Source organism: Struthio camelus, chromosome 3 (genome assembly GCF_040807025.1).
Source record: "Struthio camelus isolate bStrCam1 chromosome 3, bStrCam1.hap1, whole genome shotgun sequence".
NCBI lineage: Eukaryota > Metazoa > Chordata > Aves > Struthioniformes > Struthionidae > Struthio > Struthio camelus.
This window is the reverse complement of record NC_090944.1, coordinates 81,879,538-81,896,959: the sequence shown is the minus strand read 5'-3', so window position 1 is coordinate 81,896,959 and position 17,422 is coordinate 81,879,538. Positions and strand designations below refer to the sequence as shown.

At 45.3% G+C, this 17,422-nt stretch overlaps 1 protein-coding gene across 1 annotated transcript in view; it reads left to right on the top strand.

Moving 5' to 3' along the window:
• The first annotated feature begins 9,109 nt into the window (after positions 1-9,109).
• Positions 9,110-17,422, top strand: part of PPP1R14C (protein phosphatase 1 regulatory inhibitor subunit 14C) — a 55,506-nt gene continuing 47,193 nt past the window's right edge. Inside the window, exon 1 of the mRNA XM_068938754.1 lies at positions 9,110-9,382. Coding sequence (XP_068794855.1) covers positions 9,110-9,382 — 273 coding nt within the window. The remainder of the gene's footprint in view (positions 9,383-17,422) is intronic.

The window sequence follows — 17,422 nt, the reverse complement described above, 5'->3', positions numbered from 1 at the left end:
ATAGCACCTGAATATAAATGGAATTAGTGACTTTCATTTTCCCATAACTCACCTTTTAATGTAGCTGTACCTGATGGCGGGGCATTTGCAGGCTGTGGGACAGATAGAGACTGAGCTGTGTAATAAAATTCATGCATAGATTACTAATGGTACCCTGTCTAAAGCTAATATATTGATTAAGCGTCCTGTGAATAGCGAACAGGTCAGCGCTCGGAGGTTACTAACTAGCTGATGCCTGTGGTATTTCTCTTGTGGCGGTTTGAAAGGAAAAGACAATAACCCTGATGTAGGTGGTATTTTCACCACTGCAGGAAATGCATGGGCCCATTTGGCAACATATTTCTGAATTTCACTTTAGGAAGCAATTTTGTGAAGTACTGATACCCAAACACTCAGTGGCGCTTAGAAATGTGCAAGGCCAGAATGACAGAATAGCTTTAAAGCTGACAACAGCTTAAAAAAGAATAATCCACATTCATTGCATCAGACAGTGTTTAACTCTCCTCCCATTACAGTCAGAAATTTAAATATAGGAAAATATTTGTAGGCAAAATCCCCTAAATCATCTCCGTACTATTCAGTTATTTGAAGCTTGATAAATGGAGGCATTCTAGGCAGGCATTTTATAGATTAACTAATCTGTAAATTTGTTTAAGAAAATTAAATCTTAAAGCAGTCATGCCGATGTATAAACCATACTGCTCTGAACCTACTGGAAACAGACTTAAGCCTAAGTGGTGAAGGAAATGCTAAATTATGTCTTCTACAGAACAGTACTACAGGCAATCTCATTTTTATCCTTTCAAAAAAAAAAATCCTTTATGTAACCACATGGCTCATAAGATCATGTGTTTCCACTCTCACTGAGTTTTCTTAACTCACACTACACAATGTTTGGGAGAGAGACTGCCTCTTGCTGCAGATTTGTAAGAGTGCTTAGGATAAGGGGACTTTGATCTTGGTAATACTGTAATGAATTATTATAGCTATTGTGTATTTATGTACATCTTATGCCTATACACGGAATATTTCTTTTCAGATGTTACTTATACAGAGTTGTTAAGTAAGCGCAGCAAAATCACATGGATGCCCCTGAGCTGGATGGTTGTTAAAAGAATAAAAGCTTATTCTTTTAAATGGCATGTATTTAGAGACAGCTCTTGAATTCTCCTTGGTAAAAATAGCTTGGTATAGAAATACCCACAGAAATTAAGGCTGGAAGGCCCTTGGAGACTGTGCCTGTGCAAGCAACAGGGCCAAGACCTGCTCTGCAGCCCCGGGGGCAAGTGCCGTGGTGCAGTTGAACCCTCGTCCCCAGCACGGGGTGGCCGTTTTGGGGGTCTGGGGACGTTCCCTGGCCCACGTGTCCTGGAGACAGTGTCCCATGCCGGGCAGCGCTCAGTCGGGAAGGACACTGGCCGCCTGGCAGGAGATGGCCAGCAGTGCTTGAGCTAGTGCCTGGCCCTGGGCACCTTACAGGGACGCATGTAGTCCGACAGGCTCGTCTCCTTGCCGTCCGGGTGGGTAAACCCTCCCTGTAGAGTTCCTGAGAAATATTTGCCTTTTTCTTCCTGAAAAACCTCCAAAGACCTGGATTTCACCGCCTCCCTAGGCAGTGTATTTCACCATTTCACTATCCCTACCGTCGGAAAATTTTTCATCATGTTTAATCAAAATCTCCTTTGCTTCAATTTAAGTTCGTTATTTCCTGAACTCGCCACTTGAGATTGAGAGCACATTACTTTTCTCATGTCTATGGACACTTCTGTGTTTTTTAGACTAAATATTTCTAGATCCTTTAGTCCTTCTGTATAGGTTATTAAAGAAAGAACACGTCTTTTAGATCTCTGATCATTCTTGTTGCTTTTCCCCAATTTTTGTCAAATTGGTCCAATCTCTTCTGGAGTCTTGCATCTTTAATGGTGGACTTACCCACAGAATCTAGAACAATAATGTTACCTTATGTGTCTTATAAACGATACTCTTGTTTATGCATCTTATTTACATGTACGTTTTTTTCATCACATGTTCATGACTCATGTTCAGTTTGTGATCCTGATTCCCTTGGTCCATTTTGACAGAACGGCTCTCAAACTAGCTGTTTCCAATCATGTATTTGTGCAAATGACTACTGCAAACTAACATGGAATATTTGCATTTCTTTTATGGAATTGCTCCATGTTATATGTTATACATATATACAAACTGATGAACTAGTTTAGCTGCTGCTCTACGTTTTGCTGAACACCTTTCTGTAAATGCTTGCATCCTCCGTATTCTTTATTTATTAGATTTTGCGTAGTAACGTGGACTATCCTTAAGCTTAGAAAAGTGTATTCAGCACTCTTGCAAAAACCCTTTGAAAAAACGCACCCGAGCTCTAGATTTTGTTCTGCTCTGGCCCTCATTTTGCTCTCTGTTCCAGCCATGCTGGGTATGGTTTCAGGGTTTGCTGAAAACTTTGACCAACTAGTTCTCTTGATTGTTTATGCGCCCTCATAGCTTTTAGCTTGAAAGAACAGGCACCAGGATGGAATCAATTACTTATTACTCTTCATAAATCTGTGCTCTTCATCATGCTTATTACAGCCAGCAAGAACACAGGCTCTTTCCACCCTAAACAGCCAAGCAGTATTCCCACATTTTCCATATGAGGCAACTGAGGACTTATCATTCATGTACCACAACCAAGAACAGGGCCCAGGTTCTTTTATCTATGCCATTTTTGGACAGTCCTGAGGCTGACTCTGCATATGACCCTCCACAGAATGCTTCAAGGTGCATGGGTGAGGGGACATTACACAAAGCAGGACTATTGGCACCCAAATTTCTCAGTGGCTGCTTTCTGCTCTAACCTTCAGTCACGCTCAAACATTTTATCTGTGTCACTGATTTTCTCCCTTTGTATTACAGCAAAGGGTTAATACTCCCGTGTAAGCAGAGTGGGACTCAAGGGCAAAACAACAATCAATATTACTAAAGGCTCTGGGATGTTAATTGTCTAGTCCTGCTTTGTGGTCTGCTTTGCTGTTGTTTTTTCAAATCTTTTTCTTTATTGATTCCCTACCTCCCCTCTAATGCCTCCCAGAAAAAAAGGAAGGCTGTCCACATCTTTCTAAGTGAGAGTGACAGCTTAGGTGGTGACAAACAATCATGGATGATTTGGATCAGGAAGTGATGATGTTATTGACAGTAATAAATAGAGTTCACCTACTTTTTGTTTACTTGCTACCCATCCTCGGCACCGAATACTTCTTTTTACTGAGCAGAGCCTGTGTATCCTAACATGGTCAAACAGCGCTCACCAGAGATACTCAGAAACGTTGTTCTTGATACTTTGGAATGCTCCGAATTTGTCTGCTCTTTGAAACCCAACAGTGGGCACCCAGATTGCCCAGCTTTGCAAACTGGAGCCTTTCTTGAGAGACCACCTGCTCTGGAGGACCTGGAGCCCACTCTCCGTCGGCCCCTGCAAGAGCAGTGGGAGGCTCAACAGCAGGTGGGGCCCAAGCAGGCTGCTGAGAAGCACACCCAGGAGGAGCCCCTGGGGGCATGTGCACTTGAGGTGTTTTCCTGAGGTAATGGGCTGGTCAGCCAGAGGCAGTCCCGGGGGAAGAAATAAGCCTCCTACGGACAACTAGCACAGAGGAGTGGCTAACAGACCTTCTCTGGAAACGGCTATATGGAGTTAACGTTTGGTCCTGCACTATGTGTGCAAGACAAGAGTTTGGAGAAGTCCCACCTCAGAGGAATGTCCACTGGTATACGACTTTAGGGCATCGCAAACACCAGCCACTCCTGTTACAGAAGAGAAATGAGGCTATAGTCACACGTCATTCTTGATCTCTGCTCCGAGACAGGAAGAGGTTGCCGTCGTGTCCATTTACTTTGTAGAAAATAACGTGTGACATGCAAATCTATGTGTTTTCTTCTATTTTTTCTCCCTTCTTGTGTAGCAGCCCCTTTGTACCCAAATGTAGCTTGGACTGTGTGATTCATGACTGTCCGACTATCTTATAGTAAAATGTAACAGTCTTCCAAAGCTTCATTATCAGAGCGTCTCAAGCTATAAATATATTATATAATAACGAAGAGGAACCAGGGCAAACCCTCCAATGTAACAAATATTTGCTTTGTGTCATTAGTTTATCAACAACTAGTATTAGCATTACTGCTTGCACCGTGGGTATGACAGGTGGCGCTGAACACTGAAACCAGCGATATCTCCTTCACAATAAAGGGTAAAGAGAAAAAGATAGCCATTTGTGACAAGTATTTGTAAAAAAAAAAGACTCTGCAAGCTCTTTAGTAAAGGTAAAACAAACTAGAAAAGTAGGTCTTTGCAGTATTAAAAGGATGGCTACAAGAACAAAAGCTCTGCCGTGCTGAGAATAACAGATTATTGTAAACAGAGTGTCTTTGGAGTATGGAACATCAATATCACAAACTGATGAAAAGCAATTGGAAATGAAAACAAAATGAAAATATGTCTGAGGAGACAAGGAAGTTGCCAATCAAAAGGAGGGGCGCTAATCAGGACAGGCAAAGTAAAAAATCACTCAGAGACCAGAGCCCATTAACAGCACATTGCCCCAAGCTAAATTTAAACAGGAGACACAAAAATGACAGTTATAAACCATCTGACATACATGGGCTACCACTGTGATGGAAGCAAAGCTCAGCTCTGCAGTTGTTTATGAATTATGGTCATAGTCCCAAAAACTGTTTTTGCTTTTTGATGGGGAGAATGGCAACCCTGAACCTGAGAAGGCAATGCACAAGTGGGACCCCAGTACCCAAACCCGAGGAGTGAAAGCCCCTCGGCAATGAGTGTGGTGTCAGGGCTCATCGTTGATGGAATCCTTTTCTTGCACAAAAATACCACTAAATAGTCTGGGACAGTATATTCGGACTCTTCAGGTGCAGTCACCAGAAATGCAACAGTCACCAGGCCTGACTATCTGTTTGATGAAAATTTAGAATAATCATGAGAAAAGGAAGCCCTACGACAGTGTATATCGCTAGTGTGTCTGGAGCACAGTATCACAGCTCATCAACAAAAACGCCACAGAGCTCTTAGTAGACAGAGACTGCCTACCACTACAGAAATAATGGAGTCTATCACTACAAACTTAGGAGAATCCCTGGCAACTCCTATCTATCTCAAGTATTTTGTTAACAAGACACGGAAGAGAAAATTGAGTTAATTTCTATGACTCTGAATACATACAAAAGCTAATATGCTTATCGAGAAGGAAATAAAATCACAAACTGGCATGTATTTTGCAGTTTCAATAGTTCTGGGTCACTGAAAATCTCCAGCTAATGACCAGGCTGTGAGTCTTCAACTCCACTCTAAATTCTTCCTGAACACATGGTCATGCAAAGCAGAAACCATTAAAATGACATATGTGTGAATCCCATAAAACGAAAATGCCTCAGGAAAATACCAGATACTAAACTGAATGAGATTTCATAACACACACATATTATTCCAGAGTTCAGGAACTTTTCAGATAATTTGTCAGACAAGGACATGGAAACATCTAAGAGAGGCTGTTATGAAACAGTGGAAGGCCATGGAAAAGAGGCAAACTGGAAGGCTCCTTCCTTCGAGCAGTCTCCGGAGAGGGCAAACTTGTGGAACTTATCAACAGCAAAGAATGGCATAAGAAAGAAAGAGTCTTGTTTCTGTCGAGCATAATATTTGATCGCATAGGAAATACGTGTATTTAGACCATCACTGCAGATAACAAGCCTAAACTTTATATCCTAAATGACATGATAGAGAAGAAGCTTTTAGCCACAGATGTGAATTAACAATGACATTTGTGGCTAGCACTGACTGACGTGCCAATTGTTTAGGAAGAGAATACATCTGATACCAGCCTGAGTTACTAAAGACGAATACATGATTAATGCTCCCGGTCCTGAACCGTCAGGGGTCACTGCGTGAGCCTCCTGAAAAAATAGTCCAGCTGGCCTTAAATATTTTCCTTCAAATGCCTGGGAAGCAGGTTAGGACCACGCAATATCTATATAGGAAGAGGATACAGCTTCATGTTGCTTACATTCACAGATTCCCGCATCTGCTCTTTGGGAAAAAAAGCATGAGAAAGTGCAGGCAATGCAAGTGTTCCTCTGCCTTTGGTGTTTCCTAATTCATACTATATGTTCTTCTCTACTTATCCTGGGCCTCTCACTCTTCATTTCACCTAATGCAATGTTCTTGCGAGAGAGACTGGAACATGATCACACTAACAGAGCACATCAGTGGCATCCTACTTTAGCTTCCCTTTGGTTTTATTGATCAGCCATTAGCTTTAGATGAAACGCATCACTACAATTGTGATTTAGCTGCTGGAAGACTCTTTCCTATGAAGCTTGGTCTCTTATCCCCTGAATTCATTCTTTGAGGTAGGTTTGAAATTGGGGCTGAAGAGCTGGGAAGGATTCTTCCTCCCTCCAGCCTCTTTGACTCTTTTCCTTATTATGGATGTACCCATTAACAGTAGCCACTAGGAAACTTCCGTAGCTTCTTACTCCGAGAAATGCTCTCATACGCCTCCAGATACCCAGGAGTAACGTAGAGATTGTGCCCACACAGTGTTGCATTGCTCATTCCCAGGATGTTAACAGATCTAAACGTTTTTGCTCAACTTTGACTTTTAAACAACTAGATCTTTCTTTCAAAGGAAGTAAAATTGTTGCAATAAAAATTCTTGGCAGTACTTTTTGCCTGGGTTTCCTGAGGAATGCACTTTCTTTAAAAACTGAATGAAAAACCAATGGCACATAAAACTGCCTTATGAAAATGCTGGCAGTTCTACCAGTTCCTCATCCACCCACATTTACCAACCACTGTGCACTATGCTAGAAATGTAACTTTAAAATGATAACCTCTGAGGATATGCTTTTGAATCTTCAGCACCTCATTTTCTGCTTTAAGAGTGTTGGTGAAAGTGCTATTTGAATAATGGGTGCCAACTCTTTAATGTCTGCCGTGATTGTTATATCTTGTTACTATAAGATTGAAAAAGTCCTTCAGTTACGACTTTTTGGGTTCTCACACTCGGAGTCGGTGAGCAAATTTCAGCCATCTGTACACCTGATATTTGCTACACCAGGGAACAAAAATCTCACTATTTCCCGTCCAGGTACTGCCTTGAGCCTTTGGCCCAGTGTGGAACATTTCAGTGTTCTTTTGGCTGCAGAAAATATCCTGTTACGGTCACAATTTGGGTATTCCTGCTTTATATTCCATGGGTGCATATGATCCTTAGAATAGCTTTAAAATGTCTCTCATGCAATATTTACTTCCTGTTGGCACTAATTCATTTATTTCTCAGCAAACTATTGAATCGTAGCAAATTCCAGCAAATGAAAACAACAGCAGTCTATCAATGTATTATAAAGATGAAAATGTTTCTGCTCTCCATAGGAAAGTTTCAAATACTTTGGTTGAGAACCTCAGGACTAGACTTTCAATTCGCAAAGCTTAAGATTCAAATTATAAGCCACTCCAAACAGAAAAGTTTAAAAGCCTGCTGCTTCCCTCCTTTAAAATCTCTTCATCTTTTTGGTTTCTCTGAAAATAAGTTGTTACAAAGATACTTTCTTACTCTACTTACCCGGAGTTATAAAAGCTAGGCAGCACTATACGGCCGCAGCTGTATAGTCCAGATTTGTTTGGGTAGTGGTCGAGAAGATTGCAGTGGTGATGGGGCAGACTCCTTACATAAAGTCAGACTTGTGGGATGTGGCTTTCTTTCAAGCTCTGCCCATAGCTCAGGCCTCAAGCGTGATCTCCACCGACGCCAAATTGCAGTTGGTCAGTACCTCTGAAAATCATTTGGTCGCTAAATATAGATAAGGAGCTTAATTTTGTATGCTTTGCTTTGAAGAATTAGCTTTTTTCTTAGATGAAAATCTGAAAGCTTTCACATCATTCAAGACCAATAACGAGATTTTAACTCTTGATCATATTAGATTACGACCTTTTTAGCAGTGCAAACTGAGCTTCACCTAAGATAGCTTGTACTGGACTCAAATGCCTCATGCTAGCCTCATGTGAAACAGCGCGCCAAACGCAGACAAGAGGCTGCAACGCTATCAGTATCGCACGGCTCTAATAATGACAAGGATTTGATAGAAGAAACACCCATGTGGTTATAACAGGCCCCATTCCCCACACCCTGTTCCCCTCTACCCCTTGCCAATTCAATGCCTTCTCCCCCAAATTTGGCCAGTGCGTGTGCAAGGGATGCTGCTCTCTCAGCAGCAACACCTGAGCTTTGGGACTTGGTGCGTTCCCAGTCCGAGGCCTGCACGTGCACAGGGCTGTCACCTGCCCTGCGGCGTAGGTGAACCTCTTCTCTAACAGTCCAGGACCCCCTACCTGGCGTCTGAGTTATGGCAGCTTGCTCCTCGTGACCACAGGCAGATTTTAGTGCGCCTGTCGGGACACCGGTGATTTCACTCAACGCCTGCTGCGAGATGCCAAGCTATCACGCCGCCTGGGACCGCCAATGCCAAATGGCGTCTTGTGCAAGGAAGATCTGCAAACGGCTAATTGTTACGAAAATTGCTTGACATGCTCGCCTTCTGTCTGGGTTCACTGCCATGAACCCAGTCATCTTCCCTGGGGAGAAGAAAGCGGTCGCATTCAGCGCTTTAATGCTTCAGTAAGCAGAGGTATGATATGGGTAAGCGTGCAAGACAAGGCAATACCTCCTCTTCCTTGGGGGGGGGGGAAAGAAAGATCCCCTGGGGCGGGTAAAAACCCGGCCGCAGGCGGGTGTTTCGGAAAGCCTGGCCGCGCGCGCCGCCCCGCCGGCGCCCCGGCAGCGGGCGGGCGGGCGGAGGGGAGGCGGCGGCGGCGGCGGCGGCGGCGCTGCTGTCCCCGCCCCGCCGCTCCGCGCCGCGCCGGTGTGGGCCGGGCCCCCCCGCGGCGGGGCCGGCCGCGCCGCCGTGCCATGAGCGCCTTTAAACGGCAGGTGCGGGGGAGCCAGGCACACGCGCCACCGGCGGCGGCGGCGGCGGCGGCTCCGGCCCGGCGGTAGCGGCGGGCGGCGCCTCTCGGCTCGGCGGCGGCGGAGCGGAGCGGAGCATGTCGGTGGCGACCGGGGGCAGCGAGGCGGCGGCGGCGGGTGGCGGCGGCGGCGGGAGCCGCGTTTTCTTCCAGAGCCCCCGCGGGAGCGGCGGCGGCGGCGGCTCCTCCCGGGAGGACTCGGTGTCGGCGGCGGCGGCGGTGGTGCAGGTCCAGCAGCGGCGCCACCAGCAAGGCAAAGTGACGGTGAAATACGATCGGAAGGAGCTGCGGAAGCGGCTGGTGCTGGAGGAGTGGATCGTGGAGCAGCTGGGGCAGCTCTACGGCTGCGAGGTGCGCGGCGGCGGTGCCCGGTGCTCGGGCGGCGGCGGCGGGTCCCCGGCGCGGCCGCCCCCGCGGTCCCTGTCCGCGCGCGTCTGCCTGTCTCGCCCCCGGACGCTTCCTCCCACCCGCAACCGTGTTTCGGCTGCGCGTGATGAGGGGGCTTGTCACAGCCACCTCCAAATGACATTCCCAGCCCGGGCGTCCTCCGCCGCCCTGCCCGGGTGCTCCTCGGTGGTGCTCCTCTCGGGAAAGGTGCATCTCCCCCTACCCTGCAAAAAAGGGGATTTTTCTGGTTTTTTTTCTTTTTTTCCCCCCTAAAGTGAATGGGAGGGGGCCGCCGCCCGGAGGCACAGCGCCGGTTTTTCTCACACGGCCCCGCACAGGGCACCGCGGGAAACCGGCGGGGCTGGCCCGGCCGCGGGGCGCCGCCGCCTCCCCTCTCCCCCCGGGGGCGGGGGGCCGAGACCCCTCGGGGCCGAGACACCCCTCCGCGGGGCTGAGCTCCCCCCCCTCGGACCGGGGGCTGTCGGTGGCGGCGGGGCTGCGCGCCCCGACGGGCCGCCGGTGCCTGCGGCTGTAGCGCGCTTCCAGCGCGGCGGCGGGCGGTGCGCGGAGGGAGGCAGGGGAGCCGGGGCGGCCCAGCCTCGGGCTTGCGGACCCCCCCCCGCGCCGGGGCTGCGCGCAGGGTCGGGGCCGTGTGTGGTTTGGGAGGGCGGGCGCTGGAGGAGGAGTTGGCCGCGCTCCCCGGGGCCGGGCACCGCCCGGCCTCCGCCCCGGCTCCGCGGGCAGCGGCGCGCGGGGCCCCGACGGCCGGCGCAGCGGGGCGGGCTGCGGGCCTGGCACCCCGGCACCGCGCCGCACCGCGCCGCACCGCGGAGGGGCTGCCTGGAGGCAGCAAAATGTCAGAGCAGCGCATTGTGCGGGAAGCGCTTCTGTGCAGATATGGGCGGCTGGGAGACAGCATTTTTGTGTTACCCCGGCCTTAAGGAGCAGGGTAATTACAGCCAGCGAGTTTCAGCGAGCAGCTAGAAAGCATCAGAATGAGAATTCAAAATACTGTTTTTTGAGATTTAACTTGTAAATTTCAAGCCTGTTTTTCTGTTACTGTGTACAAAAGTGAGTATCTGAGAATGAATTTTCTTCTGTAGAGAGCAGGTGGACAGGGAATTTCAAGATTATTCAGTGGAATAATCTTCAGCACTATTTTCTTCCATATAAAGCAAACTTAATACTGTAGTAAGGAATTACCAGCACTTTGTTTTGCCAAGGCTTCGGTAGAAGTATAAATCTTCTAGTCTCAGGGTAGTCTTCTCTTCTCCCCTGCTCCCCACCCCCATGTTAGTATTTCGTCTTATAAAAGATCCAAACATTAAGTCTAGGCTGTGGTTCACTCATCTTTCACCTCTGTAGGTCTAATTCACTTTCATTAGAGACTCCTGAGGAGAGATTTGTTGAAGCCAAGTGTGAATTTCGCAATTAACAGCTCTGGAGCCAGCATCTCCCTCCAGGGCTCTTGAGCCTGACAGTTCCCGAGGTGTGGATGTCTTGAGTGGATGTGAGAGCCTAAATAACCAGCCCTGCACATCTAAGCATGTATATACAAATGTTTAAAGAAACTCCCTTTCATCTCAAAACCAGTTTCTCAGCAAATTTGTCAAAAGGAGTTGCCCTTATCAGAAATGTGCATGTGACAAGTTAAACCCATTTAACTATTTACATCCATGAACTAAGGGAAGGAAAGAGATAAATGGAAACTTTGGTTTAAAAATAAGCAGTTATAACACTTCATTTTGGTGTGACTTGCCTGTCCAGCCTCATGATTTATTAGGCCATCTAGCCTGTAGGCTGAAATAATGTCTTTGAGGTCAGAAGTACTTACAACTGTTTGCATGAACTGGTGAACTGATGTCTGCATGAATTTGTGTTTGTATGAATTATGATTCTCGATATTGTAGTTAGTGACCACCGGCTTGCTGGCTTTTGGTCTGATTCACATAGTTCAAACACATGTGGCCTTACTGGGCTGTGTTGTATGCTTTTTGTCATGCAGGCATAGTCCCTCTGTATATAAGAAAGGACGTTTGGTCATCCAAACCATGGTCCGGAGAGGTTATCTCTGCTCTTCACAGAATACAAATGTCTGACGTGCTGCATGGAAATATTTAGGAAAAATTCTTCCATATTTTTCTGTATGTTGTGTAGTTGCTATATCTATGTTGTGTAGTTGCTATATCTGACTGAAACGGAAGGCGATCTGCTACTAAAAGGCTCCCTATGAGGATGGGGCCCATATATGGCTGCACCCCCCCACCCCAAATCTTGATTCACTTTATGAGATGACTTTTAGGAAAGAATGGTTTGACATAGTAGATGAAAATCCTTTGAAGGATTGGAAGGAAGGCACTGAAGACTGAGGGCAAAATGTTTAAGTCTGCTCTTCTTTGCTATTGTTTGGAATTCTTTCTAGTGTCAGCATCGATGGCAGTAGTCAAAAGATCAAACAATAGGCTATCAAAACAAAGTTGATGGTACTTGGTGAGTATAGTGAATAAAGACTTGAACAATTTAATGTAAGATGCTTTGCTTGAATGTATGTGCTTGAATTACTTTTAGATGGATGTAGCTCTCACACTGTAACTTAACCACCTATCCAGACTGTTAGTAACTTTGAAGGCAGGTTAGAGAATGAGAATTGCTCAGCTTAACTTCTGTGGAATCTAGCTTAATTTACTAATGTGATGATGCTTATTCTGAAGTAGCTTGAAATGCTCCAGAATGTCAGAAATAGCTGTAAAATTGCTGATCCTGGAAGAGCAAACTGGTGTCCGTGTTTCCTCTCTATTCTGATTGGGAGCTCTACATTTCTAATCTTTGCACGCTTCGGGGTAAGGAGCAATGCACTCCATTCCTGGAAAGAACAGAAATAAGGAAGTAAAGGGTGTTTTGCAGAGCAGTGCTCTTAAAGTCTGCAAAAAGACCTGGGCATCTCTTTGTAGGACTGAATAAATGTAGTGTCTGCCCACTGCTTTCCATTTACATAATGTTTCCTACTGAATTATGCTGAGATTTGTCAGTGAGTGGACATTTCCAGAAAGGGTCCCTTTATTTAAAGCTAGATGTGTATTCACAGCCTCACAAGTACTTGCAAGTTAAAAATCAGCTATATTTGCCTGTTCGTATGTGTTGGCTTGGTGACAAAGTTTAGGAGACAAGATTGGGAGATAAGTAGACAGTTTTGTTTGTGTTCTTTTCTAGTGAATCTATTCTTTAGCTGTGCAGTTTTAGTTTTAAAAAATAGATGTCAAGCAAGATAATGGTCTTGGGGGAAGTGGCATAGTAAACAGCGCTTGAGGCTATTTGTGATGCTGACCACATATATGTGATAAGAAAACCATCTTCAGAAAGACTAGTTCCACATAAATCAGATTTTAGGGGTTAAAAACAGCCTGAACAGTGAAGGGTTACCAAGGTAGATAACTTAAACAGTAGGATTTGTTTGGCACCAGAGTCTGTGAGACTAACATACTCAGGACAAGTGCTCCAGGCAAGCGTCCTGGCTGGTCGCTGTTCCTGGAGCAGCTGTCATTAAAAAAAAAAGTGATGTTTTATGGCTTGTATGAATACTGGAACTGAGGATACGGTCTCGGATTAGTACATGGAAAAAGCTGTGCCTTAATCACAGGACTTGAGCTGACATCAAGGTTGACCTTTACTAGGTGTCTTGTTTCTAAAAATAGTTTCTCTGCAGAGGCTCACCATTTGGGCTAAATTCATTATTGTTTGGGAACTGCTAAACCATGCTGTACAGAACGTCTTACATCATCACTATTCATTCCTCTATGATTCGCAATTTGTGTTTCAGCATGGAAGTGATGACAGTCTAGTTTTCCAGATACATGATCTACTTTATATGCACCTGCCAAACTTGTACAACTTTATGCGAAAGGCCACTGGATTTGGCCCAGAAGCCATTCAACTTCACAAGTAGCTCACTGTGCTCGAGGGTACATTACATTCTGCCTACAAGTAAAGCGTTTGTCACAGACAGCAGAATGCTGGTGGAATAAGCACATGGAGAGCATACAGATTTTACGTAAAACGTTAGTAAACAATAAAGAAGGATTTTGCTTGTGCTATGGGTTTGTTGTGAAATCTTTTTGATGCACAGAAATGTATGAACCCTTAAATCTTGGACTCTAAAAGCTGAAGAGAAGCCTTGCCTTCTAAGATGAGCTATTGCTGAGTACAGTTTGATAACTAACTCTATTATGTTATGTTTAATCGTGTATTGAGAGCTTGGCAAAGGATAAGATGCTGGTCTGGAAGTAAGAGGGAATTATGCCAAAGCTTAATTCCCCTTTCCCATTTCAGTGCAAAATATGCTTATTATGGAATGCTATGTTAAAAATTCAATGTACAAACCCCCCCCCCAAAACCAACGACTGGAAGACCTGCCCATAAAAGCCCCTCAAGCATTTCCTTTAAGAGTGCAGAGCCAAGCTGAACTGAGAATCATCACTATGTGCTATTGTCTTCCACTTCCTGATATGTGGGTACTACAGTAATAAGTGTGGCATAAAGCCCTGAACTGGGTAAGGGATTTCAAGCTGGCAGGGCCAATAGTTGCAGCTATTAGTAAAAAATGGTATTAGCGGGGGATGGAAAGTAAGGGGGCAATTAAACTGTTTGGGATGGATGGAGCTGTCTTCCCCAGGTGCTCTGACTGTGGCTGTCGTGCTAGTGTTTCCCCTCTCTGGCTGCCTTCCTGGAGCTTCTGGGTGATGCTAGCAGTGACAGCTTGTTCCTAAGGTAATATTGGTCAGTCTGTCAGTCTTCGTGCGCTTGAATTTGAACTGTTTGGTGTTAGTCAGGAGAAAACATGACGAAGGCACTTACCTAGCTTGTAGAACTAGATCACAAAAGTAAAAACTTAGTAGCTTTCCTGTTCCCTCCTGCCAAACATACGTTTTGTCTGCAATGGTAAGGCTAGTGGCATGGTGTAGAAGATGGGTTGCCGGAAAAGTGTGCTGTCTCATGTCAAGCTTTCTGAAAATGGTGGATTTTTGCAAGAGGGTTTCTAATCACTTAACCTTGGCATTAGAAGAAATTAGCTACCCTGACTACATTCCTAAAATATTTCTCAATGCAGAATCCAGTTGCAGGGCTGATGAGTTTTGATGGTCTATCAAAAGCAGTGCTGCATGTGCTGCATAACCAGTCGCGGTACAGGGTATCGGTTTCTCTGAGTATTTGCATCAAAACAGACATACCTTGTGGGCTGACTGGACTCAGTTACGGCTATTTCTTTCCCTAGTATTTGGGGCTGTGTTCCTACATGCTACTGGCCTTCTGCACAGTATGGTCTCTCTTCTGCAGCCCATCCTGTCACCGATCAGTAGCTCTGCGTGCCCTGCAGATCCTGTGTAGCTGAGGCAGTTACCGTGGTTACCAGCGATGGGTTTTGCTCTGGGTTTGGAAGAGCACTGAATAAATGGTGCAAGGATTTGAAGGCCAAACACTTTTTTTCTTCTTCTTTTTAACATCCTATTCTTTGCAAAACAGCCTGCTCAGCACGCTGTTGAGGCTGCTGTTTAGTAACGTGGGCCTGATGGTGTGGTCAGGTACTACTTACTCCTCAGGCTATCATGAGGTAATGTTTGAAATTTATTATTCATTTCTCACAAAGATGTTTTAATCTGGTGAGGAACTCCACTGAATAAAAAAAACACGGAAAGAAACTTTTGCTGACTCTCTGACTCTTTGAATAGACTTCCTCTACCTTGGACTAAAACTTCACCAATGGTAGTTAAGTGTGAACTCACTTTTAAAGGAAACTAAAGTGGAAAGAGACTGAAAGGGGTCTGAGAATCAGAGAGAAGAGAGGAGTCACTCCTTAAAAGGAAGCAAGTCAGTAACAACTGTAATATAGGATTTCTTTGTTCAGGAAACTGAGCATTATAATGTAGTTGTGTTCAAACAAAGTACTTAGAGCTTCGTCTAACTGCTTAGAAATGTGGCTGAATTACTTCTTTTGGAAGTCTATTAATGAGGTCGAAATTCCACATTGTATGGCATGAACTTTGCAGCACTCTTGAGTGGGAGAACATTGCTGAACTGATCTGCGCTAGTCAAAGCATACTGTGATCAGGCACCTTCACTGGACATGGGCTCGCATTGGGCTAGCAAAGGCTTCTCATATCATGGAAAGGGATTTCTGTTTGAAGGGTCCGAGTGTGGAAAGTAGGAAGCCCAAAATGGCCTTTAAAATGCGTGCTGCTATAAATCAGTGTTTGTAAAATGCACGCTGCTGCTTTCAGAGAACCTGTGGGCTAGACTACCTGTGAGGGTGCCAAGCGCCCGAGGGCAATGGCCAGAGCCTTTTGTCTCTAAATGTGCTGCTTAAACTCTGATCCTGGCTTCTGAAGACAACTAATTCTAGCAGGAAATGCACCATTCAGCTACCTTCCTCCTTTTTAAATGCAAAATTTACATTGCATCTCAGCGAGGGTAGGAACCACTTAAACTTTGTGTAGTCTGGATGTCATTTATGCTCTGCTCTTGGCTCACTATCTTATTTTTAGTAGCTGCAATACGCTTGACTTCTAATTTAGAAGTTTTACTACACAAACCCTGTTCATGTTCCATGAACTATTCCATATCAAATCTTTGGTCCTTTCCCGTTCCATTCAAGACTGAACTGGTCTCTTTGCTGAAGAGATAGGTGTGGTTGTTTTCTGACACGGCAAGAAATGATTGATTGCTTATATCACTTACCTTTTATAATTGTACTTACTATAAACGGTATCCTCAAACAGTCACGGCTACAAAGACTCTTCTGCCTTTAGGTGAATTGTTGTACATACAGCCAGTGCTTGATTATCTGGGGTAAGGAGGGTAGGGAGCGAGGAGAGAGTGGAAGAGAGAAGAACATGGATACAATGGAAAAAACATGGATTAAAAAAAACAATGTAAACTATGCTGTAAGTCATGCAGTGAACATACAGCTGAAGTGGAGGGAGAAATTGCCAACCTACCCCTTTCCCCTGCCCAAGTCATCACACACATCTGCATTGCTTCTGGACTTGAGTCTTGAATGTCTCTGCACTTGCAGCACAATTAATGTACAACGTGGGTGATCTATCCGTAGACAGCTGAATTTGCTTACCGTGAGCAGGACACCAAGCTGACTTGTGCACTGTGTACTGGGGCGAGTCAGGATGGGTTCCCACCCGTTATTCCCATAGCTTTGCATTAGCTGATCTAAATTCTGCTCCAGAACCAGATACCTGAAACAAAAATAACCCCGTTTAAATGAGGAAAATATGTATTTCATGGCACATCTGCCACCTATTAAAAGGCACAGTGAATGTTTCTGAATAGATTTCGTATCCAAGTGAAAAGATATTTATCCTTGAAGTAAAACTTCATTTTGCAAGCAGTGCGATAGCTTAGGCATGACAAGACTAATCCAATTCTTAACTGATCTATGCCTTGCAAAGGCTGCCTGAACTCTTGTTTGCATTCTCATAGCTCCCCATTCAGATTAGGTTGTGCCCAGTGACTTGAGAAGACACTATATCTGGCTCCAGACCCAACAAACAAACCTTTGAACAATTTTGGAGTGCGTTCTAGGGATAATCTGTGCAAAGCAGTTGTTCTCGGGGAGTGCAGGAAACAGAGAAGAAAAATGTGCTGTCCCATCTCTAACCCAGTTCAGTCTGAATTGTGGTCACCTTGTCTCTTGTCACCACAGGTGATAAAGCAGCAGCAATATCAATCTATTCTTCGTGCAGCCTTGTGTCTTGCCTGCAATAGAAGAGAGCTAAGTTCTCATTTTTCCTTTCCCTTTTTATTTCCCTTCCCTCTGTCTAATTCCAGAAACTTCCTTTTGACAACACAGATTGAGTGGGTTGGACATGGCCATCCATCTGTGTCACTGCAACTTCTGTCTGCCTGTCGTAAAACGTTGGCAGTTGCATTTGCTGTACCTCAGTGTGACACTTGGAATGGAATTATGTAAGTCAGGATTTCTCAAAGTTATCAGCGTTG